Genomic DNA, 25,376 nt, shown 5'->3' with positions numbered 1-25,376 from the left:
TTTCATAACAATACACTATGGATCACTTTAAAATAATGAAATAGAATTCTCTTTTAAGTTAATATCAGGTGGCAGCTTCTGCTCTCCCAGAAACCTTTCTGTCTCCAAAAAAGACAAAATAATTTCAATGTTCAAATAATTAAAAAACAAATTTAACCTTGGATTCCTCAAATAAGATTTCTTTGCAAGATATGTGTCACTATGCCCTTCCCCTTCAAGCTGTTGTGTGTAATTTAACAGGTGAATTAAGGAAACTCTCAGCTTTCATCCCATATCGCACAGCACCCACCAGTCCATTCAAATTAAAATGGTAAAGTCAGCATTGAATTCATTTAAGGAGCTCCCCACCCTTTAAACCATTACAAATGTCAATAGTTGGCACTGAAATAATTACAACTAAATGTACAATTCAAATAGATTTGTACATTAATGAGGGCTGGGCAAGTTAAAGAGGAGAACTTTCCTCCCATCACAAGATGTTCAGTGCACTTGTTCAAGTCAACACAGACTGGACTTTATCACTGAGGAAGAAAAACTGACCAGAAAACATGAAAAACACTTATTGCTTTTGTATAAAGTGAATCAACTGCTGGTCTTTAACATCTTTAAGGTAAGAAACAGACTGAACATGGACCAAAGAAGGAGTGGTTTGTCCCTCACAGGGACCCTTACTACTGAACATGGACCAAAGAAGGAGTGGTTTGTCCCTCACAGGGACCCTTACTACTGAACATGGACCAAAGAAGGAGTGGTTTGTCCCTCACAGGGACCCTTACTACTGAACATGGACCAAAGAAGGAGTGGTTTGTCCCTCACAGGGACCCTTACTACTGAACATGGACCAAAGAAGGAGTGGTTTGTCCCTCACAGGGACCCTTACTACTGAACATGGACCAAAGAAGGAGTGGTTTGTCCCTCACAGGGACCCTTACTACTGAACATGGACCAAAGAAGGAGTGGTTTGTCCCTCACAGGGACCCTTACTACTGAACATGGACCAAAGAAGGAGTGGTTTGTCCCTCACAGGGACCCTTACTACTGAACATGGACCAAAGAAGGAGTGGTTTGTCCCTCACAGGGACCCTTACTACTGAACATGGACCAAAGAAGGAGTGGTTTGTCCCTCACAGGGACCCTTACTACTGAACATGGACCAAAGAAGGAGTGGTTTGTCCCTCACAGGGACCCTTACTACTGAACAGTACTTGTTTAGAAAAAACTTATTTATAAACTCTATATGTATGTGTGTTAACTTTCTGTTGCTCCAGAGTGCTGTTATATTGTTTAAAATAAAAAGTGTGCAATACACTACTTTTTACTTCATTATTGAATTAGCGCATAATGCGATTAATCGCAATTAATCGTAGAAAAATCATGCGATTAATCAGTTAATTTTTGCCCACTTTTTTGCCCAACTTTGCCCAGCCCTAACATTTACAACAAAGACAAGTTAGGCATTTCTCAGAGAGTGAGCTTCGCCATTAGAACTAATGAGCAGACAGAACTACTTTTTAGGATTTTTGAGTGTGCTTGTTACCTCTACAGCTTTGTGCTGATGCTTTATCATCCTGTCTTCATTCTGGTTCTCCTCACTTTTGCTGATGTCCATGGTGGCACTGGGTCCAGGACTCAGTCCCAGTGATGGTGCCGACCCCAGCGATCCGTCAGACAGGACAGGCTCAGTGCTGGACAGTGAGTCTGTCCTCAATAAGCATTCTGACGAAGGCATGGTAGGAATGGGCAGTTTGATCTGTGGACAGACAAGTTGGATGGAAGGGTTAGAGTTAAATGGAAGACATTGAGATGGACTTTTAGGATAACATATACAACCTTTGTTTTGTACATATATACAATATTTTGTATATTTGTATTTGTTCATTCATCAACGGCAATTATATTTTTCTACTCAGTGCAGGCAGGAAGTTAACTAACGTCGTACTCCAAGCCAGGACCATTTCCGCCCATTCTAACTTTTTAGGCATCACTGTGATTCTGGACCAGTACAGACCCAGATTATCTGATCTTTTCAGGATTACCTTGATTGGTTTGATTGGATCTTGCTGCAGCTGCTGGGATGGTTGCTGTTGGTGTTGAAGATGATGCCTTTGATGTTGCTGCTGTTGATGATGCAGTTGTTGGTTAGGACAGGAAGCATGCTGCTGCTGCTGATGCAGGTGATGCTGTTGTTGTGGTGCTTGGTGCTCTGCCTGCTGTCTGGGATGGTTGTGTGGATGCTGTTGAAGATGCTGCGATTGGCTGAAATGTTGCTGCTGATACGGGAGATTTTGAACTTTGTTCATATCTTGATGCATTTCAACATGCACTTCCTCTCTCCTGCCTCGTCCTCGGCCCCGCCCCCGCCCCCTTCTACTTTCTCCAGCCACTGATCCCATCAGACCCCTGCAGTAAGGAGGCTCTGGAAGCGGACGTATACGTGGTCTACCTCGTGGGCGAGGAGGGCCTTCACGTTTTGGTTTAGTTGGTTTCCTGCCTCTTTTTTTAGGGCCATCATGGGGGAGGAGTTGAGGAGGATGTCCAAGGGAAGCGTAGCTGGAGGGGTGGCAGAAGTTCACGTCACCCATCAGAGGACTGAGCGCACTTACTACTGATGTGCCACTAGCCTTCCTACAGCTTGACACCAAGTCAGGGAGCAGGTCAGGAAGGCGTCGATTGTTAAGGCGAATATCAGCTGGAACATCAGCTTTATCCTCATCAACCTCAAATTCGTACTCCTGCGCATAGTTTTTCTTTGTTAGAGGTTGTGGCTCCCGTCGCTGTTTAAGCAAGTGGAATGAGCTGGTCTTTAGCAGTTTCTTGGGTCGAGAAGAACAGAATATAGGTGAGGTTAGACCAGCAGTACTTGAACTTCCACCCACTCCTACAGCTCCCATCATCTTGTTTAGTGAGATATCCCCTTGAACTGCTGAACTCAACCCCATAGTCGGTGTTTGGGATTGGATGAGGCCTAGCTGGTCAGTATTCACAGTAGAGGGAAGCTCATGGGTCTTCATAGAGTCAAGGTCTAAGTGTAGATTGCCATTCCCTGTTTCTGGAAGGCTGTGACAATACTGTCCATAGCCTTGATCACTGTGATGACCAACCATATCATAGCCCTCTCCACCACCCCCTGTTTTTAAGGCCTCCATACCCTCTTGCCCGTGCCCATGTACCTGGGTAAGGCTATCTTGAGCATCCACTCCTACCCCAGAATCCTCAACACAGCTTTGTTTGTAATCAGCTGAACAAAACATGTCCTCCATCTCAGGAAAGAAAGAACGGTCCTCATCATGTAAGAGAGAGTCTGGAAAGCAGATGGATGTTAGAGGCTCAAACCGCTGCTGAACTTGATTCTGTCTTACTTTATCTACTGGGCTCACAGTGTCAAACTGGTGCTGTTTGAGCTGGTCAAGCTGGGAGTGTGACAGACTGTCAGGCTCTCTTTGTTGGCGCTGCTGCTGTTGTTGTGGAGTTCCCATAATCGCTGTCATCCGGTGGGAGTGTGGGTGAGCTAACTGAGAGTGTGCCATCTGATGATGAGAGTGTTCTTGCTGTTGATGGTGGGCATGGAGATGATTGAGGTGGTGCAGGTGTGAGGGGGTGGACAAGCCCAAATTTGGTTCAGAGAGAAAGTGATGAAGATCTGAGGTTGTTTGTTGGGTATGGTGGTGGGGTGTAAGTCTGTGCTGCTGTCTATGTCTTTCTCCACCACCTCCTTCCCCTCCTGTAACAGTCACTCCAACTCCTGTTCTGTCTAGTGCTCCTCCACCACCTCTACTGTTTGTCCGGGAAAGAGATTGGTCCAGCATGTCTAGCGGAGAGACTGAGTTCTGATTGGCTCGGGATTGATCTCTTGGCTGGGCTCCAAGGTTGTAGTGTGTATCTAAACCCTGGGTCTGGAGCTGGAGTTGCAACTGTGAAGACTGGTTCTGGGGATGGGATTCCACTCCTACAGTCCCTGCTCCTCCAGCTGAACCCATCATGGCCTGCTGGCTCAAAGGATGCTGCTGTTGCTGTTCAGGAGCTTGTTGGGGGTCCATCTTAGTGTGAGTGGTATGAGAAAGGACAGATTGCAGCATGTGAGTTTGTTGGGGTGGGTTTGGCGGTGAATCTATCAGGGAGAGGGGGACCTGGCTTTGTCGAGCTTGTTGCACATCTGGTGTGTTACACAAGTAGCCATTGTCATTTGTATCTGAAGGCTTTTTCAGCTCCATGTGAGGGTGGCTGTGAGTGTGGGAATGAGTATGGGAATGAGTATGTTGTGAATGCTGTGTGTGTTGAGTGTGCCGAGAGATTTGGGGATGCTGAGAGTGTTGCTGAGAATGAGATGACACATGTGAGGTGTGATGAGAGTGCTGTGTGTAAGGGTCCCCCCTTCCATAATGGACCACAGAGCCCAAGGAGTCGTGCTGTTGTTGATGAGAGTGGGAAAGAGAGTCAGTGACCCCTCCTACCCCTCCAGCATTGGACTTTGATATGGTCACCTCTGATTTAGCCTGTTGCTGTTTCTTCTGGGATGCTTCCAGTTGACTGTTTAAGCCGTTTGCGATGTCATTAATTGCCGTTCCAGGGCCTGAACTGCTGGTGATGTTATTGGTACGAATGACACTGTGAAGGTGGTAGCGCTCTTCTGAGATCTTGTTAACGTCATAGGTCCCCTCCTTGTCTTCCCCATCTCTAGCTTGTGGGAGCGGCTGTGGTAGTTGCTGAGGAGGTGGGTGATGCTGGGAAGGATGGAGAGTTGAGCTCTGGGCATGTAGTAAATGGTGGATAAGGAAATCGTCATCATCATCTTCCTCATTTTGGGATTGTTGAACTCCCAACATATTGGTGTCTGTTTTTGGCTTGGGTGATGTTGTATGGTAGGACTGGCTCTGCGCTTGCCGGCCTTCAGGGAAAACTTGTGGTGAGGACATAAAAGCAGGCGAGAGGATGGAGGACAAGTATTTTGTGGCCCCTGAGGCTCCAGGGGACTGAGCAGGGCGAGCAGAAGCAGGAGAGTGTAATCCAGGGCGACTGATAGCAGAATTGATGGAGGGCGAGGGGCAAGATTCAGGCAAGTGGAAAGAGCTGCTGCCCCCATTACCATCACTACCAGGCCCGCTCCCTGATCCTGCAGATCCAACGCCACTGCCAAGTGAAGTAGCTCCTGATACAGGTCCACTTAATGTTGATCTTCCAGAATTCCCATACGCTAAGGAAGGACTACCCACTCTTCTGAGGGGAGTTGAGCCAAAGCTTGAATCCCCAAAAACTACCTCTGCGGAAAATGAGCGTCCTCCTGAGACTGTACCAGTGAAGGCCTTCCCTCCAGAACCCCCTGCTCCAGAGCTCAGGTCTTGGGCATGAGGTGAGTTAAAGCCACCATAAGACTGGGTCATGTGTGCAGATGGAGGCTGGTTGGGAGAGTAGGACTGGGCCTGTTGCTGTGGAGGGGTCTGGTCTCGTAGGCCTGTGCTAGATTTGGCCACAGGCGGAGAGCCATAAGTAGAGAGGCATTGTTTGGGTGCTGGCTGTTGAACAAGGTTGGATGACACCACTGGTAGAGGAGGTGGTGCTGGTGCCGACTGCGATGGAGGCTGCTGACAAGAGGGAGCAGACAAGGAGCCTGTGGTCGTCTTGGAGCTTGAAGAGGATGAAGAGGAAGAGGCGGAAGCTGATGGTGGAGTGTGTGGTGGACGGGAAGAGGATGAAGCTGAGCCCGCAGAAGAGTACCCACTGTTGGAGTTGGAATTCTTGGGTCCCTTAGTACCAGACAAGGAGGGGGCCGAGGAGCTGGATGACAAAGATGTGTAGGGGGTTTGGATGATAGGTCGATATGTCTTAGATTCCAACCTTGGTGAGGGCTTGGGGTCAGAGGATTGGCTTTGCTCTTCAAGGGGACTGCAGGACACTCCAGCATGCCGGTGGTGGCTGGCTATCTGCTGATAGCTTGATGACCCACCACAGCTGACGTATTGCTGTAGGGGGAGTGTTGAGGACTGGGGTGGTGGCGAGCGTTGGTATTGCTTGATCACACTGTCCTGCCGGGAAACTGCCCTCTCTGAAGAAGGCTGTGGTGGAGTGGGAGCCGTGGGCAGCAGGGTTGGTGTGGAAGAGAACATGGAGGCATTATAGAGCTGGGAGGACTGGTTGTGTAGCTGGGAGGATAACAGGTTGAACTGAGGAGGGGGCAGGTGACAACTAGAGGAGGTGGGAGGGGCTTGGGTCTGAGAAGAGGCCGGGGGCTCCTGGGAGCCCCGATAGGTGGCGCTGTGGGAAGACAGCAAGCGATCAAAGCCCAAGTTGGCCTGGGAGGGTGTTTTGATGTGCAGCAAAGGGTCATGGGGGGATAGCAAACCATTGGAAGTCGGGCTAAATGTAGGTGTGTCCTGCAGGGATAGTGAGGGGGTGAAAGATCGTCCAGAGAAGGAGCCAGGATGCTGGTATGCAGAAAGGGCGGAGGAGGGAAAGGAGCTGGTAGGAAGTGCCCCTGACATAAAGAGCTCTGCTGGGGCCGACGTGTGCATTGCTACAGGACACATCATTACATGGACAGAGTTAGTAATGCAAGTCACTATTCACATTTTAAAAACTAACTTTTGACTAATTGGATGATTTTGCACATCAAATGAATGCAACATATTTTTTTTAAATTAAACAATTATTCAATATTTAGGAATACCATTTTTTTCAATAGAAACATGAACTAACAACAAATGCCGATATATTTTTGTTATCGTTACAATAAAAAGCTGATACTCACCGGTCTGCCAAGAAGGAGTGCGAAACTGAGAGAGGAGAGAGGAAGCAGAGGGTGGCGGCTGTGGACCCCGCGACTCCAGAGCTGAAATCAGATTCATGACGGAGGGGTCAGGACCCGAGTGATTGGCATGATGGAGGCTGGCGTCAAATAGCCCCGACAGACCTGGCAACAAACCACAACACTCACTTCATTCATATTCATATCATACATCATAGCATCATCATATGAACAGTTTATTAAATTTTTTAATATTTTTATTGTATTATGACAAGTTAATCTGTGTTGCAAATTAAAACTAAGCCCAGAAAAAAATGCATTTACCTCCTGTTTTTCTGCACAAGTCAATAATATTATTTTCCTATCTGGATAGACGGCTGGTGTGTCTTCTTTTCATTAAGATTTTCATCATGCTAATCAGTGATTGGCACAGCTGTTTTAAAGATATTAGACAAGTAATCTAAGTGGTTAAGAGATTAGTGATTAATCACCCTTCCCTTCATCCATATTCCACTAAAACCAATTGCTTGGAACATGCTACTACAGTACTTACTTTACATTATAAAAGAAGGGTCGCTCTACATAAGATGTAGCACTGCGTGATAGTTGGCCTTAATTCTCATTACCTATCAATATAATAATAACAAGACTGCACATCATCACTCAAAATGTTTTCCAGCTCATCTTGGGGAATCCTGAAGCATAAACAGGCCAGACAAAATTCCACCTTAGCTCTCCCCTTTTTAACATAAAGGAGCAGCGGATTTCCGCCAAGCTCCTTCCGGGTGTCTGAACTCCTTAGCTTGTCTCCGAGGCTGAGCCCCGTCACCTGACGAGGAAACTCATTTTGGTTGCTTGTATTCGCAATCTCATTCTTTAGGTCACCAACCTAAACTCATGGCCATAGGTGAGGGTCGGAACGTAGGTGGACGAGTACATTAAGAGCTTAGCTTTCAGGCACTACTCCCCCTTCATCTCAGAGGTCCAGTACAGCGCCGGCATCTCACACTTTGGTTATACAAGGACCAGATGGCTCATAGCAAAAACCCTGAAACCTCATAATGATGCAGTACCCCCACAGGACTCCCCAAGGCCTTCTCCAAGTACACAAAACACATGCAGACCAGCTACTTAATATAAACTTTCCAAGGGAGGCTGAGCAATGTAATATCCCAAGAATTACCCCACATTCTCCGGTCACCCTTTTTTGAAAAATGGGACCTTTTTCGAACCACTGTCTCCGACTTCAATGAAGAAGTGTGTCAGTCAAGGTAGGAAAACAACATCTAGCATCTCAGAGCAAATCTTTGCATCATCCTGGGTCATCAAGCAGACCGTTCCTCCAACACAACGTTACTTAGCTGGGGGTAGTGAGATATGCTTAAGGAAAAGAAAACATGACAAAGTGTCCTTCCAGTAAATGAACATGTTAAGTACCTTACATGATAGAAAACTCTCTGTAAATATCCTTGAATAAAGCTGATATTAATTCCCAAATCCAGACTGTACTAGACATAAAAAGAAGGAGTATTTCTAGATTTGTGTTTCTACAGATATCATTTAATGGATCCTTACCAAGTGGGCGTCCAGCAGCACCCCAGGCCCCACCTTGTCTGGAGCTTCCTGGGTGGTGGTTGGTTGCATAGCCCTGGAGGGTGTGAGTAGTGCCATAGGTTTGCCGATGGAGCAGCTCTGAGTCTGGGTGGGACGACCTGGAGCTCCCATACACAAGGCTGAGGAACACATGGTTATTAAGTTTGATTTCTATACATGTACTGATTTGAAACAAGTCTGCTTACACAGAACTGGTCATACTTCTTGGCCTACAGTGTAGTAGTCCTTGTGTTTATGTCTGTCCACAATGTGTAGCATCTCATCCATTACCATTTGTAGTAGGTGTTCATCTTTTCTAAAAAAAAGTTGAAGTATGTTTCTGTTATTTTCTGTTAGTACAATTTGCATTTTTTTGACACACAAAAAAGCATACAGATGATTATTCTAAAAGTTATGTTTTCTGAAAACTGATATGTGCAGACAGTCATGGATACATCAAGTCAGCTAAAGTCTGTTACTCAAGGTAATTTGAAGATCCTTCTCTTCAGACATGTTTTTTTGACATTTCAGTGTATGTACCTTAAAGCTTCAAGTCCTCACATCACACTTGGAAGATACATACTGGATTATGATCGTCTCCAAATTAGTTGTAATGTCACAAAATCCTACTGGCATGTCCACTTAACCCCAGCTTTCAAAATCAGCGTTCCTCTTTCAGGAAGTGAATGTGGAAACATCTTTATAGAATTAAACTCTGCAAATACAGTAGATCAATCTGCACAGTGAAGCTCAAACATCACAGTGAAATACCTATAAGCAAAACACAATTTTGACTAGAGGGGATATTCAATGAATAAAATGTCTCATTGTTATATGCTGTATGTTTATACCTTCACAAAGATACCTCCGCTATCATCCACCAGTCTTGAGTCATGTGACATGGCAGGACACAAGCACTGCATAATTCTAAATCTATGCTTCTGACAGGGGGAGGCAGTGTGGGCAGACGAACCACTGCTGCCATAAAGGCATCATTTCTCCCGAGCTTCCTTCCCATGAATGTTGGCAATTGTGTTTAACACTCTTCCAAGAAATTAACTTACGTTTTTGTATTTGCAGCCAGTCATTGTTCAACCCTTCGTATTGTATCTTTTAGGTTAACTTTGTTTCTGAAACAATGTAAATACAAACGGTTTGCAATTTGTCATATACTGTAGGTCTGTTCTTGAGTGTTTTTCTTCCACTATAAGTGTATTCTAAATTTCCTTTGGGAATCATATAGTATCTATCTATCTATCTATCTATCTATCTATCTATCTATCTATCTATCAATCAATCAATCTACTTTTCAGTGATCTCAATGGCTTTAAAGCCTTTCTAATTCAGAGGATACCAATCCCCAGACGATGCTAACAAGCGACGAAGATAAAATCATCCTTTGATGTAGACGTTACCACATATTAGCTCTGTTGTAACAGACCAGCTAATAGTAATAGAGAGAGCAACAAGTCAGTGGACTGACAAGTGTTTGAATGTCATCTCTCACCCACACAAACGATGTGTGCATGCAATGCCCTGCCCTTGAAGAAGAGGAGGGAAACCAGGATGGAATATACCTGATTAGTGTTATTACTCTTGTTATACACCCATCCACTCGCTGTCTCTGATGTAGTGTGGGAGATCATTCCATTAACCTGCCAATAAGGAGGAATTACGTTTTTACTGAGCTAATTCAACATGATCGAACCCTTGTTCTGGTGATGAAACGGACAATGTACCCTCTTGTATGGCACATCATCCACTATTCTTGGTCTCAATATCGTTGCCTGCACATTTGACCTTGATCTTGTTTTCTTTTTGCAATCTGAGCTTGAAACCAAATAGTATCAACACTATTTTTCCCAGATAGTAAAGATTATTTATTTGCAACCAGCCAATTTCTCACAGAGTCCAACCCTCAAGTGTATCCTGGAAAAATGCATGGTCACTTAACCTAACCCATGTCTTTCACAAACCATAAAAGAAATGATCTCTGCATTTAACCTATCCTAAGAAATTAAGGAGCAGTGTACCAACTGAGGGTTCAGGGTCAAAGACCCTTCAACATGGAACTATGGGGAGACCAGGGATCCAACAAGCTAGCTTGTGGTTTCAGGACGAACAATCTCCCTGTGAGCTACAGCCGCCCCAAAACTGTCACATACGATTCAAACCATCCAACTGAAACTTCAGTCAATCCTTAGCATCATAAGCAAGATGCCATTAGAAGCAACACATATGCAATTAATGGTGGAGGTAGATCAAATAAAGCAGAAAGTTGTATCAAATGAGACTGATATATGATTAGTTATTTATTTCAGGAACAGATGAACACATGAAGGAACAGATGAACACATGAGGGAGCACATGAAGGAGCAGATGAACACATGAGGGAGCAGAGGAACACATGAAGGAGCAGATGAACACATTAAGGAGCAGATGAACACATGAAGGAGCAGATGAACAAATGAAGGAGCAGATGAACACATGAGGGAGCAGAGGAACACATGAAGGAACAGATGAACACATGAGGGAGCAGAGGAACACATGAAGGAGCAGATGAACACATTAAGGAACAGATGAACACATGAAGGAGCAGATGAACACATGAAGGAACAGATGAACACATTAAGGAACAGATGAACACATGAGGGAGCAGAGGAACACATGAAGGAGCAGATGAACACATGAAGGAACAGATGAACACATGAGGGAGCACATGAAGGAGCAGATGAACACATGAGGGAGCAGAGGAACACATGAAGGAACAGATGAACACATGAAGGAACAGATGAACACATGAAGGAGCTGGAAAATGAGAAAATAAGCTATTAGCGAAAATTAATTATAATACATGTAGTGTCTTTGTGAAAAACAATTACAATATAAAAAGCTATAACTTTTTTTAATTAGAAAAATAATAACAATATATATATATATATATATATATATACATACACTGCCTGGCCAAAAACCAGTCTCCACCTGGATGTAAGTACTGCTGCTACTGTACCAGCCTGTGGGGGCATTGCTATGATCTGGAGTTGCTGCAGTTGCTCAGGTCTAGGTTCAGCAACAACCAGGTTATTCCATCAAAGGATGTTTTCCTCCCTGATGGCACGGACATATTCCAGGATGACAATGCAGGATTCATCGTAGTGGTTCAGGGAGCAACTAGTGTATTTCACGCTTGTATTTTAAACAGCAAGTTAATATACATGCATGTATAGTAATAATACACACAATCATGGGGAAGACTGCTGACTTGACAGTTGTCCGACCAAGACGACCATTGACACCTTGCACAAAGAGGGCAAGACACAAAAGGGTCATGCAAAAGAGGCTGGCTGTTCACAGAGCTCTGTGTCCAAGCACATGTATAGAGAGGTGAAGGGAAGGAAAAGATGTGGTAGAAAATAGTGTACAAGCAATAGGGATAACCGCACCCTGGAGAGGATTGTGAAACAAAACCGATTCAAAAATGTGAGTGAGATTCAGAAATAGTGGACTGTAGCTGGAGTCAGTGCTTCAAGAACCACTACGCACAGACGTAGGCACGACATGCGTTTCAGCTGATGCATTCCTTGTGTCAAGCCACTCTTGAACAGCAAACTGCCTCAAAAGCGTCTCGCCTGGACTAAAGACAAAAAGGACTGGACCGCTGCTGAGTGGTCCAAAGTGATGTTCTCTGATGAAAGTCCATTCTGCATTTCCTTTGGAGATCAGGGTCCCAGACTCTGGAGGAGAGGAGAGACACACGATCCACGCTGCTTGAGGTCCAGTGGGAAGTTTCCACAGTCACTGATGGTTTGGGTGCCATGTCATCTGCTGGTGTTGGTCCACTGTGTTTTCTGAGGTCCAAAGTCAACGCAGCCGTATACCAGGAAGTTTTAGAGCACTTCATGCTTCCTGCTGCTGACCGACTTCATGGAGATACAGATTTCATTTTTTCAGCAGGACTTGGCACCTGCACACAGCGCCAAAGCAACCAGGACTTGTTAAGGACCATGGTATCCCTGTTCTTAAATGGCAAGTAAACTGAAATAAACATTTGAAATATATCAGTCTGTGTGTAATGAATATAATAGACAATTTTCACTTTTTAAATTGGAATTAGTGAACAAATAAACTTTTTGATGATATTCTAATTATATGACCAGCACCTGTGTATATGTATGTCTGTCTGTCTGTCTGTCTGTATATATATATATATATATATATATATATATATATATATATATATATATATATATTTATATTTATATTAATATATATTAATATATATAGACCTAGGCTTAGAAGACCCTGACAGCCTGCCACTGACTGTGGTTACATGCATTCAAATTACTGGCTTAATCAGGCTGAAATAGAATTATCTCGTTCATGTAAAGACCTTTGTTTGAATAATTGCGGTCCGACTACGATCCGATTAACACCTCTGGATAACTGGATCCGACTCGGTTGATAATCCGGACATCGCGGCATGTAAACGGTGCATTGGATAAGAAACTGGACTGTGCGTCTTTGCGCATGCTCTTTTTTTTTTTAGCTAAAGATCGCGGAGATGCACGACTGTGGAGCGATATGAAACCATAACGCCCCCCCCCCCCTCCACCACGATGAAGTGTCCTATTTTTCACCAACACAAATCTGGTCACCCTGGCTTAATGTATTGAAGGAGTTGATGGTGGTGGTGGTGAAGATGTGAAGCGGAAATGGCTGTATCACCACTACATGTAATGAAAACAGCGCCACCTATCGTATCGGATATGACATGCATTCAGCCAATGATTCGATGTATTCACTGCCATGTATATTAGGATAACAGCAGTTACCCCAAAAGAGAGCAGAGATCGACTAAAGCAAGATTCAAATTGATAACATCATGGAAACGCACTGTTAGACTGTATATATATTTTACATATAACAAAATGTTAAGAAACATTGTCCTCCCTCCTCTGTCCTCCTCTCTCTGTCCTCTCTGTGTCCTCCTTCCTCTGCCCCCCCCCTTCTGTCCTCCTCCCTCTGTCCTCCTCCCTCTGTCCTCCTCTCTCTGTCCTCCCTCTGTCCTCTCTCTGTCCTCTCTCTGTCCTCTCTCTGTCCTCCCTCTGTCCTCCTCCCTCTGTCCTCCTCCCTCTGTCCTCCTCCCTCTGTCCTCCACCTTCTGTCCTCCTCCCTTTGTCCTCCTCCCTTTGTCCTCCTCCCTTTGTCCTCCTCCCTCTGTCCTCCTCCCTCTGTCCTCCTCCCTTTGTCCTCCTCCCTCTGTCTTCCCGTGTCCTGCTGCTTTGTCATTGACTCCAGTAATACAGATGTATTCTCAGAAAGACACTTGTTGCCGTTAATTTACTGGTTGAGAAAAATATATACAAATTATAAACTATTATTTAAAAAAGTCTAAGTTGTGTAAGATATGGTCATTAATTGCATGTTGTGTCAACACAATGTAAAGGTTATCCACAGTTAAGTCTGAACTGACTGCTGCTGAGCTGACTGTGTGTAGAGTTCTACAAGTTAAGGGAATTCAGAGGAATCACAAGTGACACAGCGAGCAGCAGGACTCTGAGGACGTATCTACATGTTATGAATGAAGAGAAAACAAGAGCCATCATCTCTTATAAGTTGATGCTATAATTCTAACATTTTGACATGAAAGGATGGATGAATGGAACTTTCTACATGTCCTGTTAACGGCTGCACATTCCCATGCATTCTGCTGGATATGCAGCTGTCACTCTTTGTGTTTGTACAAAGTTAACTACCTGTAGTGTGTCTGCCAGGATTCGTTTCTGCTGTGGCCCAATTTTTAAAAATCAAATCTTTATGGAACTTCTGCTCTTGTGTTCCTGCCTGCGAGAGGAGTTTGGTACGTTAGGGGCTTGTTCCTCCAGCAGTACCGGCTGTCCTCGGGTCACTTCTCTGTCCGTTATACTGACAGCAAAGGCCTTCCGCTGTTCATTTCTAAACCAGTTATGTCTTTTCTTATTCAATCAGTCATTTAATCCCTTAAAGCGTTTCCTCTGCAACCTCTCAATCTGTTTCCATTGGCAGCATGCTTTGTTGACTGTTACATATCTACTGCCTACTTAATCCATTAAATCTCTGCTGGGCATGCATGTCCTCTACTGTACATCAACTGTTCAATTCTCCAGGCAGAGGCAACAGGAAGTGGCTAGCACAACAACCTGTGTTGCATGGGGAGCCCACCATGTGGGCTACTCCTGTAAGCAAGAATATGATGAGCATTTCTGATTTATCATTATCCTTTAAGCTTTTTTTGTTTACAAATAATGATATAAATCAGAATACATTGAGATTCTGGAGATGGACCCCTATGCAGGAGCTAGCTAATATTAGCATGGCTCATTCCAACACACTGAGATGTCGGCAAACCCCTGCTCGTCCGTCACGTGTCAACAGTGGCAGCTGCAACACATTACAGCCAGAAGGGCTTTGTTTGCATTGGAGAACAAAGTCTGTGGTGGGGTTACGCTCCGTGGTAGGGTTACACGGTCTGTGGTGGGGTTACGCTCCATGTTAGGGTTACACGGTCTGTGGTGGGGTTACGCTCCGTGTTAGGGTTACACGGTCTGTGGTGGGGTTACGCTCCGTGTTAGGGTTACACGGTCTGTGGTGGGGTTACGCTCCGTGGTAGGGTTACACGGTCTGTGGTGGGGTTACGCTCCGTGGTAGGGTTACACGGTCTGTGGTGGGGTTACGCTCCGTGGTAGGGTTACAGTCTGTGGTGGGGTTACGCTCCGTGTTAGGGTTACACGGTCTGTGGTGGGGTTACGCTCCGTGTTAGGGTTACACGGTATGTGATGGGGTTACGCTCCGTGTTAAGGTTACACGGTCTGTGGTGGGGTTACGCTCCGTGTTAGGGTTACACGGTATGTGATGGGGTTACGCTCCGTGTTAGGGTTACACGGTATGTGATGGGGTTACGCTCCGTGTTAAGGTTACACGGTCTGTGGTGGGGTTATGGTCTGTGGTGGGGTTACAGTCTGTGGTAGGGTTACGCTCCGTGTTAGGGTTACACGGTATGTGATGGGGTTACGCTCCGTGTTAAGGTTACACGGTCTGTGGTGGGGTTATGGTCTGTGGTGGGGTTACAGTCTGTGGTAGGGTTACGGTCCGTGGTAGGGTTACACGGTCTGTGGTTGGGTTATGGACCGTGGTGGGGTTATGGTCTGTAGTAGGGTTACACGGTCTGTGGTAGGGTTACAGTCCGTGTTATGCCTTCTTCACACCAAACTGGCTTATCATCGTCCCTTCATCCACCATAGAGTAACCACTAGTTCTGCTTTATACTTCTTGTGTAAAGACTACATACATGGGAACATCAAACTCCATGGTGTCTGGGTTCATAATATTATCCGTCGTCCCACAACAGCGTCTGAATGACGGCCGCTATCAGCGCTACTTTAGGGGACCAGCAGCGGTTTGATTCAACAACGGCAGGACGGCGGTGACGAGCGGAACATCTCAATGCTGATTGGCTGACGCAACTGTGACTCACACGATTTTCAACTCAGGCAAATTCGTGCCACGTCCAACACTCTGTTCGCCCCGTGGTAAATGTGCTATTGGCACCGCCCGGCGGAAAAATTGCATCTTCTAATCTGGTCGCGCAAATAATTTGCGTCGCATTTGGTGTGAACACGGCATTAGGGTTATGGTCCATGTTAGGGCTAGGGTCTGTGTTAGGGTCTGTGTTAGGGTCACGGCCCGGGTCGTGACCCTTAGGGGTCCGTGCTTGGACGAGGTTTCGTGCTAGGGTTAAGGTCAGTGCTAGGGTTAGCGCTTGGTGTCGTTTTTCAGAATCAGCCTGTCATCTTAGGTTTATTGAGTGAGTGAAGACAGTTTGATATGGACACGAGCGACTGCAGCTGCACCGACGCAGAGACGGTTTCATGTGCGAGGAAGAGAACTGAACATGCAGCTGAAGTCTCACGGTAGTGGAAGTAATGTACAGAGTAATGGCCAACGTTACCTTCATCCCCGAGCAGCGGTCCGCAGAGAGATAGGGCACGCTCGCCAGTCACGTGACACTATTGTAAAGTGGTGTTTATGTTAGAGCCCAACAGGTTCATTCTCAAAGCATATTTGACACTTTATGAATAAATTAATGCAGCTGCTGTTACCACAACCCACTACATTAGTATAGTTTCACTTTATTTAAATGATGGGTTTTATATCAAATAAATAAAGCTTCTTTTTTTTTTTTGCACAATTTTTTTTTCTGTAATATGTGGATTGCAGAAAATGATTTGCTAGATAGCAGGCTGCAGCTATATGCATCAGACTGCTGTGATAAGAAGCCAATTAGTGCTCCTACTGGAGGCGACCAATCAAGGTGTCCCTGTCAAGCAATACTCAGACCCCTGTCAAGCAGTACTCAGGTCCCTGTCAAGCAATACTCAGGTCCCTGTCAAGCAATACTCAGACCCCTGTCAAGCATTATTCACGCAGGTCCCTGTCAAACATTACTCACGCAGGTCCCTGTCAAGCATTACTCAGGTCCCTGACTGTCAAGTATCAAGCATTACTCAGGTCCCTGACTGTCAAGTATCAAGCATTACTCAGGTCCGAAGCAGGACAAAGCTGCGGCGGAAACAATGCCGAGCGGAACCAACATGTGATCTCTCATTTGTAGATATAACAGACTCGATCTGCTTCCAGCAACCCATCCCCCTCTGTCTCTCCTCTCCTCTGTATCACTATTAACCTTCCATCGCATCACATGCATTTTGGAGACAGTCCCTGTCCCCCTTCCCTCCCCCATGACAATACGGCTGGCTCTACCTGCGGCTCCCGTGGAGCGGCTCTCGCAGCCCGCTGAGTGCGCCGTTGAGCCGGTCCCGAGGAGCGGACGTGCCCATGCTCTGGCCACCGGAGCTTACCTTGCTTTGGCCGATCTGTCGTAACTCCATCCCGCCCCGGCCCCGAGATCTCCGAAGCCTGCAGCGGGGTAATTCCTCTCCATGAAAGAAAGGACTGGATGAAGATGGACAGATAGTGAGGGGGAGGGGAGGGAGGAATGTCTTCTCTGTTCTGCGCTCGCCTGTTTATTTCTCCGCTTGACGAGCCTGTAGACTGGGAGGAATGGAGGAGGAGAGGGGGGTCACGCAGCAGGAGCCTCCTCCCTCCTCCCTCCTCTCCCGTGTGTTTCACTCTATTGTCTCCCTGCTGGCTGACGGGCCGGAGAACAGAGGCTCCACGTCCGCGGCAGCAGCCTCAGTGAGCGGCTCCTGCCTCAAGGCTGCGGCGGCTTTTTCTCTCACAACACACACTTTCGCTCATTTTGTTCGCAAGACGCCATTTTTAACAGGAATGACTGGGCAGGCGGTCTCTCTCTCTCTCTCTCTCTCTCTCTCTCTCTCTCTCTCTCTCTCTCTCTCTCTCTCTCTCATTATCTTCCCCCTTCTCTCATTCCCTCTCTCCCTCTCTTATTCTCTCTCCTTCTCCTACTTCTCTCCCTTTCCCTCTCTCTATCACTCTCTCCCTCTCATTATCTCTCATTCTCTCTCCCCCCCCCTCTCTCTCTCTCTCTCTCTCTCTCTCTCTCTCTCTCCCTCTCTCCCTCTCTCTGTCTCTCTGTGATGAACATCAAACACTTGCCGCTACATGTCCGTGCAGCACGTGACGTGTCTGCTGGCGGGAGATGTTAATGGCGCAGAGAAGAGACTGGAGGCGCGTGCTTGTTCTGTCATTTATTCTCTGAACAGTAAGTAGTCTGAATGAAAGCCCCTCCCCACACACACAACACACGTTGATGTCGCTACAGTGCGACCACACACATGAACCACACCCCTGAAGCGGCGCGTGCGGCGCGGCCAGCCCGCCTCAGAGCAGCGGGGAGTCCGCGGGGACCGTCCGCTCCTCGCGGATAAACAGTGCCGGAAACCAGAGCCCTCAAGCCGGCAGCCGTCCGCTCGGCGAGGGCTCCCTGCCAGCCCTCATGCGCTGTCTCCGGGACCAGCAGGCTCTGATGGCGCCCCCCTGTGGCCAAAGACAGAAGGTTTTGTTCCTCACAAGATGTGGTATGTGTGTGTATATATATATGTGTGTGTGTGTGTGTGTGTGTGTGTATGTATATATATATATATATATATATATATATATATATATATATATATATATATATATATATATATATATATATATATATATATATATAAAGCTGGTATTGTTCTGTAGCTTCTGTTCTCAACGAGCAGCGCTGCTGCCGTGAGCCGCTTCACACGCACTCACCACAATACACCAGAAGTATATGTACCGGCAGGTTCCGTCCAGATTGAAAGTTAATTGCGCATGAGCAAAGCTGCTGACCCTGCGGTCTGATCCATGCAGAGCACTTTAAAATAAAAGCTGCAATACACTAGTTTTTTACTTAATTGTTGAATTTGGCGCATAATGTATAATCATGCGATTAATCGCGATTTAATTTTTTTTAGCCGTAATATAAGATTTTATATATCTTATATATATATTTTTTATATAAAAAAAAATGAACAAGACAAAAAGACAAAAAAAAGACATTAAGAAAACAAAAAAAAGAGAACAGAAACAAGGAATCTTTATCTCTAATATATCTCGTAGGAGGTGCTGGAGCCATGTGAGGAGGGTGAGGGTTCGGCCAAACTGGAGCGTCCTCTTACCCTGAATAAGGTGGTGGGGGGGCATCGTGTTGCCCACTGTGGTGCAGAGCCTCGTTGTAGCTGGGGAGCCCTGGAGGGACGGGGAGCCCAGCCAGGGGCACCATCTCTGGGGCTGGATGCCCATCTGCTGCCATCCTCACCGGAGCCCTGGACCAGCACACAGAGACCAGACTCAGTAGAATTCAAGGAGCAGGGAAAGTACTGAAGAGCTAATCCGGTCTAAAGCAGGCATGAATGTGAACATCAAATTGTTTCAAGGGTTATACTGTGATATGGAAGTATCATTGACAATCACGTTGGATTTGTCTTCAGAGTTAAATGATTTCTTTTCCAGGCACAGTAAAGATATTTTAATATTGGCTAAATTCATGAATGTATGAGTACAGAATGTTGAATAGGATGCAGAAATAATAACATTTCAATAGAATATTACTTCTTCATATGAACATGACTTCTGCGACTATGTAAAAATGAATTTATAATAGACTTTACTTGTTTGCTAATTAAAGTTGATCTTTACAACTTTAAAGATTGCTATGACACATATGGAGATGTCAGCTTCGTCTTGCACATTGTAGCAGCCTCTTGTATCTATTATTATATATCTTATTATATGATTATAATAATCAAGATGAAGAGCTTTGGGAGCTGGTTCCTGTAAATCTGGTCATGTTTTCTCAGAGGAGCTGCTTACTGTGAATGTTTGGTTGTGGTAGACTTCATTCTGACCAGCTGTGATCAAATATTATGTCTGAGCTTGGGTGTCTACATTTATCGGTTTTGATATTGATGGATATAAGAGTGATATTGACAAAATAAAACACTTATTTTATGTTAATAAAACACATATGATAATAGTGTGTAAATAATCCAAGTCTTTTAAGATCACTTTATATCTACAGACTATAGCTCCTCATGAAGACACTCATATTTTGAGGTTATTAATTGGCATAAAAAGATGATGGGAGGAGCTACATGAAGGTACCACCTGTCCATCAGGACTAACATTCACACTGATGGAGGAGCTACATGAAGGCACCACCTGTCCATCAGGACTAACATTCACACTGATGGAGGAGCTACATGAAGGCACCACCTGTCCATCAGGACTAACATTCACACTGATGGAGGAGCTACATGAAGGTACCACCTGTCCATCAGGACTAACATTCACACTGATGGAGGAGCTACATGAAGGTACCACCTGTCCATCAGGACTAACATTCACACTGATGGAGGAGCTACATGAAGGTACCACCTGTCCATCAGGACTAACATTCACACTGATGGAGGAGCTACATGAAGGTACCACCTGTCCATCAGGACCAACATTCACACTGATGGAGGAGCTACATGAAGGTACCACCTGTCCATCAGGACTAACATTCACACTGATGGAGGAGCTACATGAAGGTACCACCTGTCCATCAGGACTAACATTCACACTGATGGAGGAGCTGACCTTGCTCCGCCTTTATTCTTGTTTTTGTAGCAGTAGATTCCCAACACAGTGGCAATGCCAGCAGACACAAGGACAGCCATGAGCCCTGCCACCAGCCCTGACACGTCCACTTTGGGTGAATACTCTGCAAAGACAGACAGCAGTGAGATTAAACCCTTACTTCTTCCAGTCACTAACCACGAGAGCAATGGCTTTAAGCATGACTTCATGTCCTCTGTTAGTTGGTCTTTGTCATCAGTTAAACCTACAGTCTGAATGTGTGACTGCAACAAATTCCTGCAGTCCTTACAGGTGTACTCTGACTCCAGCTTCACAGAGCAGTGGATTATAAAGTGCAGCCTTCAGAAGGCCTGGAGATATTATGAATGAGCAGAGATACACCAGACTGTGTGATAGCAAGTCATTGGCAACGGGAATCCTACAACAAGGAGTGTATCTTTGACCATGTTGCTGTACTAAATACAATATTATGAATGCAGAATTGAAATAATCATAATGTTATTTATAATACTATATGTACGATTGTATGTATTATCAATGTGAAAACACTGCATTCTGCTGGAAGAGCCAGTGCAAAAGACAAGGCCCAGACACTACAATCGTGTTTTCATATTTTTTATATTATCTTTAAAAGCATTACCGTGACTGCTGACATAGTCCGTCCAAAATTGGTCCTAAAAATGGAAGGAAAGGAAGATTTAGGGATGAACCTTCATTAAATTAGAGGAAAATAAACATTTCAGACAGTGAGCACTTACAGTGAGTCCTTTCTGTCAAATGCAAGAGAAATGATTTGTGAAGCATGTTTATGTAAATATTCTGGTTGTTGTTTAATTAATAGATACTATAAGTGTTCCCAACTCCAAACCTGCTAACACAACATAGTCGTGCTGATAAAGTAAGCCGTAAACTCTTAGTGACGTCTGGTTACATCTAAAATACATCTTGTCCCACAGAAGTAAACTGCAGCGTCAGGTTTGTCCTGATGTGTCTACGAGCAGCAGCCTCACCGTCTTGGCGTCGTCCTCGAACACCTCTCTGGCCTCCTCGTAGCTGCACGTCTCCTCTATGCACTCCCTCTGCAGACTGTCAGACACCACCAACTCAAAGTCCCAGCTGTTGTAGAGCAGCGAGCGGGACAGGAAGTTGGTTGCTGCCTGCTGGTCCACCAGCACTGGATCTCCTGCAGGAGACCATGCAAACTCACAGAGTGCACACGGTGATACTACAATAACACCTGACAGAAATATCGTTTTTGAAAAAACCTTTCCATGTTGACTTGACTTGGTGTTGAGTGTATAAATGCTAATTTCCAACAACTGTTCACAGGAGGATTTTTTTTATGTAATAAAATTGAAAAAAAAAGAATACATCCATGGATACATACACACAGCAAAAATATGAGGGTGTTCAATGTGTGAAAAATGTTGTTTTTCTTTTAGCCATCCTTTAAGATCTTTATTAAAAAACCTTAAAATATACTTTCAGTTGTGTTGGTAGACAGGTCCACTGCTCTGCTCCTCGTACAGAAAAGGCTGACTGACCACATGAGGTTCTGCGCATCGCAACCCGGCAGTTCCCGTTTACTGAGGCCGTGTGTCAGCTGTAGTGGTGCGCTGTGTCTTTTAATACATTCATTCAGGGGGGAAGGAGCATACCATGTAGGCATTAGAAAGCAAGTTGTTCTGTATGTTGGTCTCATGTTCTGGCACATGACTTAATATGTGAAAACAAGTGCCTTTAATCTACCAATACGTGTTCCAGATGCCGAGGATTCAAACTAGAAGAAAACACTAACACTGAGTTACCCGATGACCGAGAGGTTCCCAGTAGGAGATACAGAGGTCACATGAGGACCTGGTGGATGCACAGTGTATGAACTGACCAGCTGGTTTACCTGGAGCAGGTCTTGGGAAGACAGAGCCGTGAGCGAGCTGCAGCAGGGACAACACAGTGATCCACACCGCCAGCACGGCTGCCATTTAAAATACAGGGAGAAGGACACAGAAGAGCCTGTGTGGAGATGAATGTTCAGCTTATGGCCAGAGCCCTGAGCACCGGTCCAACCCTCAGCTTCACCGGTCCAACCCTCAGCTTCACCGGTCCAACCTTCAGCTTCACCTGTCCAACCCTCAGCCTGGAACCAAACCAAACGTCTTCTTTGCAGCTGTCACAAACGTGGAAGTCCCGACCTTACTCCGAACTAAAGTGCTTTACCTGTCAGGCTCCTGAGGCTCCTGTTGTTTTCCTAGAAATGCGTCACACCACAAACCTGCTGGACAGCATACCTGCTGGAGGGAGGGGCCTGTCTACCCACTGGAGGGAGGGGCCTGTCTACCCGCTGGAGCGAGAGGCCCTGTCTACCGACTGGAGGGAGGGGCCTGTCTACCCGCTGGAGCGAGAGGCCCTGTCTACCGACTGGAGGGAGGGGCCTGTCTACCCGCTGGAGCGAGAGGCCCTGTCTACCGACTGGAGGGAGGGGCCTGTCTCACTTTCCACTGCAGTTTACTGTTTATCAGCTGAGTGTGTGTATGTATGTGTGCATGTATGTGTGTATGTGTGTGTGTATGTGTGTATGTATGTGTGTATGTGTGTATGTATGTGTGTGTGTATGTGTGTATGTGTGTATGTATGTGTGTGTGTATGTATGTGTGTATGTGTGTATGTGTGTGTGTATGTATGTATGTATGTATGTATGTGTGTATGTATGTATGTGTGTATTTGTGTGTGTGCGTGTATGTGTATGTGTGTGTGTATGTATGTATGTATGTATGTATGTATGTATGTATGTATGTATGTATGTGTGTATGTATGTATGTATGTATGTATGTATGTATGTATGTATGTATGTATGTATGTATGTATGTATGTATGTATGTATGTGTTAATGTATATATGTGTGTATATTTATATGTGTGTATTTGTGTGTGTGCGTGTATGTGTATGTGTGTATATTGTGATGTATTGAGAGGTCGTGAGGTGATGCGTGGGTACACAAATCAAGACGACAGGTGAGGGTTTCTTTAACTCAAAGTTCTGTATTCTTCTTAACAAAAAGGTAAACTTAACTCCAAAAAAAAGTTGTTGTACAAAACAAACATAAGTACTTCAGTTGTCTCCTGGTTCATTGTCTTTAACATGATATAAGAACTCTCCTTCCTCTCCTGTGCTCCTGTCCTTTCTTCACCCTCACACCAGGGCCGCGGTTGAATAGTCAAATAATCTCCTCCTAACGTCTAACCTTGAGCGCTTCTCCTTGACCTCTGTGGAAACGTCACAGGGTCAAGGAAAGATGGGAAGGAGACTTCATGAGGAGTTAGGAAACGACAACCGAGTGTTTAGAGGATCAGTGAGGAAGGACTATTGGACCACAGCCTAGCGCTCCGCAGGGTCATCGGCCTCATCCCTTTTAGCTGTGCAGCAGACTTGGCCTGCCTGCACTGCTGAGTGGGAATTGTAGTTTTTTACACTGGATGTCATGCTGGGTGTAGTCCTTGCTGCAACCATCGGGAAGAAACGTACCTCCCATTAATCACCATTCCTCTTATGACATCACATTTCCCCCTCCACTGGCTTGGGGCTTCCACAGGACCAGAAAAGGCCCACAGGACATCTCGTCGTGAGAGGGCATCTGCATTTCCATGGTTCAGAAGAAAAAGAAATAAACATGCACCTTATTAATCCCCTTGGGGAAATTCTTCTCTACATTTGACCCATCCTTGATTGAGGGGCAGTGTGAGGCACCTGGGGAGCAGCGAGGGGTCAAGCGTCGTGCTCAGAGACACTTTGATGTGTGGGCTGTGGGGGATGGAGCCGGCTCCCTTGTGGTGACGGGACGACCTCTCGTGCCCCTGAGCTACAGCCGCCCCGATCCAGCCTGCCATGTGAACAACACAGAAGTTAAAAGCTTGAAGGCTGAGAAACCATCTTGTTACCTGACTGTTGGTTTCCTTATTTCTTGCCATCCACTGCAAAGGCGCATGGTCCGTGATCAGTGTGAATTTCTGCCCAACGAGGTAATAGCGCAGGGTTTCCAGGGCCCACTTGACTGCCAGACACTCTTTCTCCAGTGTACAACCTTTACAAGCAGGACAAGTATTTTTCTCTTCATTTGAGAAAAAGTTAATATTTGTGTTCACTATGACTCTGAAATTCCAGGAGTAAACAGAAGTATTGATGTTTTTTTTGTGTAACAACTGAGTTGAGTTTAACTTTTGCTAAGAAGAATCAGGATTCAGAACTTTGAGTTAAACAAACTCTGCTTGTTGTCTTGATCTGTGTACCCACGCCTCACGATCCCAACCTCCAGACATCACAGCGGTGGAGAATGTTAAAGACAGAGGGGTTGGTGCGAGTGAGTGTCCATCCGTGATTTAAACATTTGCTTTGCACAATTGAGAACTGTACAGGGGTGGACTTATTTTGTTGTGAAGAATGGTCTACCCCACCGAGTGATAGAAGTGCAAGAGAAGGTAACAGAGCCGAAGTCTCTGTTAGTGCCGAAGTCCTTTCGCCCTACTGTGTTACAACTGGCCCAAACACGCCCGCTTGAGGCACATCTAGAAATGGAAAAGACTAAAGGTAGGATTTTACAGCAGCTCTTTTGTCAAAAATAAAGTCAAAAATAATTGTAGAAGTTTTCCCGAAAGTCAGCTTGTGGCCCCTCGGCCCTCGTTTAGAAATCCCTTGATCCCCCTCCCCAATATTGAGGTCCCCTTTGAAAGGATTGGGTTGGATATTGTGGGTCACATTAAGCTGTTTACCCCTAAAATACACCGGAGCTGCACCAAGAGGAGTCATAAAAGTAAGCCCTGATCTATCCCACCAGTGACGACAGCTTGAGCTGATGGACCACAACAGAGAGGTGTTCTCAGCTCAGCCCGGCACAACGCACCTCGCTGTACATGAATCCTGCACCACGCCG

At 45.5% G+C, this 25,376-nt stretch overlaps 2 protein-coding genes across 2 annotated transcripts in view; both read right to left on the bottom strand.

Annotated features, from left to right (window-relative positions):
* The window catches only part of prr12b (proline rich 12b), a 36,388-nt gene extending 18,562 nt beyond the window's left edge, over positions 1–17,826 (bottom strand). Inside the window, exons 1-5 of the mRNA XM_068596166.1 lie at positions 17,233–17,826; positions 8,315–8,472; positions 6,743–6,904; positions 2,037–6,508; positions 1,538–1,750 (exon numbers count right to left, since the gene is read on the bottom strand). Coding sequence (XP_068452267.1) covers positions 1,538–1,750; positions 2,037–6,508; positions 6,743–6,904; positions 8,315–8,472; positions 17,233–17,315 — 5,088 coding nt within the window. The 5' untranslated portion in view covers positions 17,316–17,826. The remainder of the gene's footprint in view (positions 1–1,537; positions 1,751–2,036; positions 6,509–6,742; positions 6,905–8,314; positions 8,473–17,232) is intronic.
* A 244-nt stretch (positions 17,827–18,070) lies between these two features.
* On the bottom strand, positions 18,071–24,336 carry prrg2 (proline rich Gla (G-carboxyglutamic acid) 2). Its single transcript, XM_068596099.1, has 7 exons — positions 24,159–24,336; positions 22,350–22,427; positions 21,463–21,635; positions 21,093–21,126; positions 20,453–20,576; positions 18,991–19,137; positions 18,071–18,331 (listed from the first exon to the last, which is right to left on the bottom strand). Exons 1-7 carry the CDS (start codon positions 24,334–24,336, stop codon positions 18,289–18,291), a joined length of 777 nt encoding a protein of 258 aa, XP_068452200.1. The 3' UTR covers positions 18,071–18,288.
* Between the last annotated feature and the right edge of the window lie 1,040 nt (positions 24,337–25,376).

This window comes from Clinocottus analis, unplaced genomic scaffold (assembly GCF_023055335.1).
Source record: "Clinocottus analis isolate CAN_PGR_092001 unplaced genomic scaffold, fCliAna1.0.p SCAF_34, whole genome shotgun sequence".
Taxonomy (NCBI): Eukaryota; Metazoa; Chordata; class Actinopteri; order Perciformes; family Cottidae; genus Clinocottus; species Clinocottus analis.
Note: the sequence above shows the minus strand (reverse complement) of the source record. Positions and strands in the feature narration are given on the sequence as shown.

What these genes read in the sequence shown, in the direction of transcription:
- prrg2 (XM_068596099.1), bottom strand. Translation starts at nt 24,336, where the DNA reads ATGGCAGGCTGGATCGGGGCGGCTGTAGCTCAGGGGCACGAGAGGTCG. An exon ending in AAGAATAAAGGCGGAGCAAG is followed by an intron (nt 19,138 to 20,452) that starts GTCAGCTCCTCC and finishes GTGCTGGTCCAG; the next exon opens with GGCTCCGGTGAGGATGGCAG. An exon ending in CCCCCACCACCTTATTCAGG is followed by an intron (nt 18,332 to 18,990) that starts GTAAGAGGACGC and finishes CTTTGGCCACAG; the next exon opens with GGGGGCGCCATCAGAGCCTG.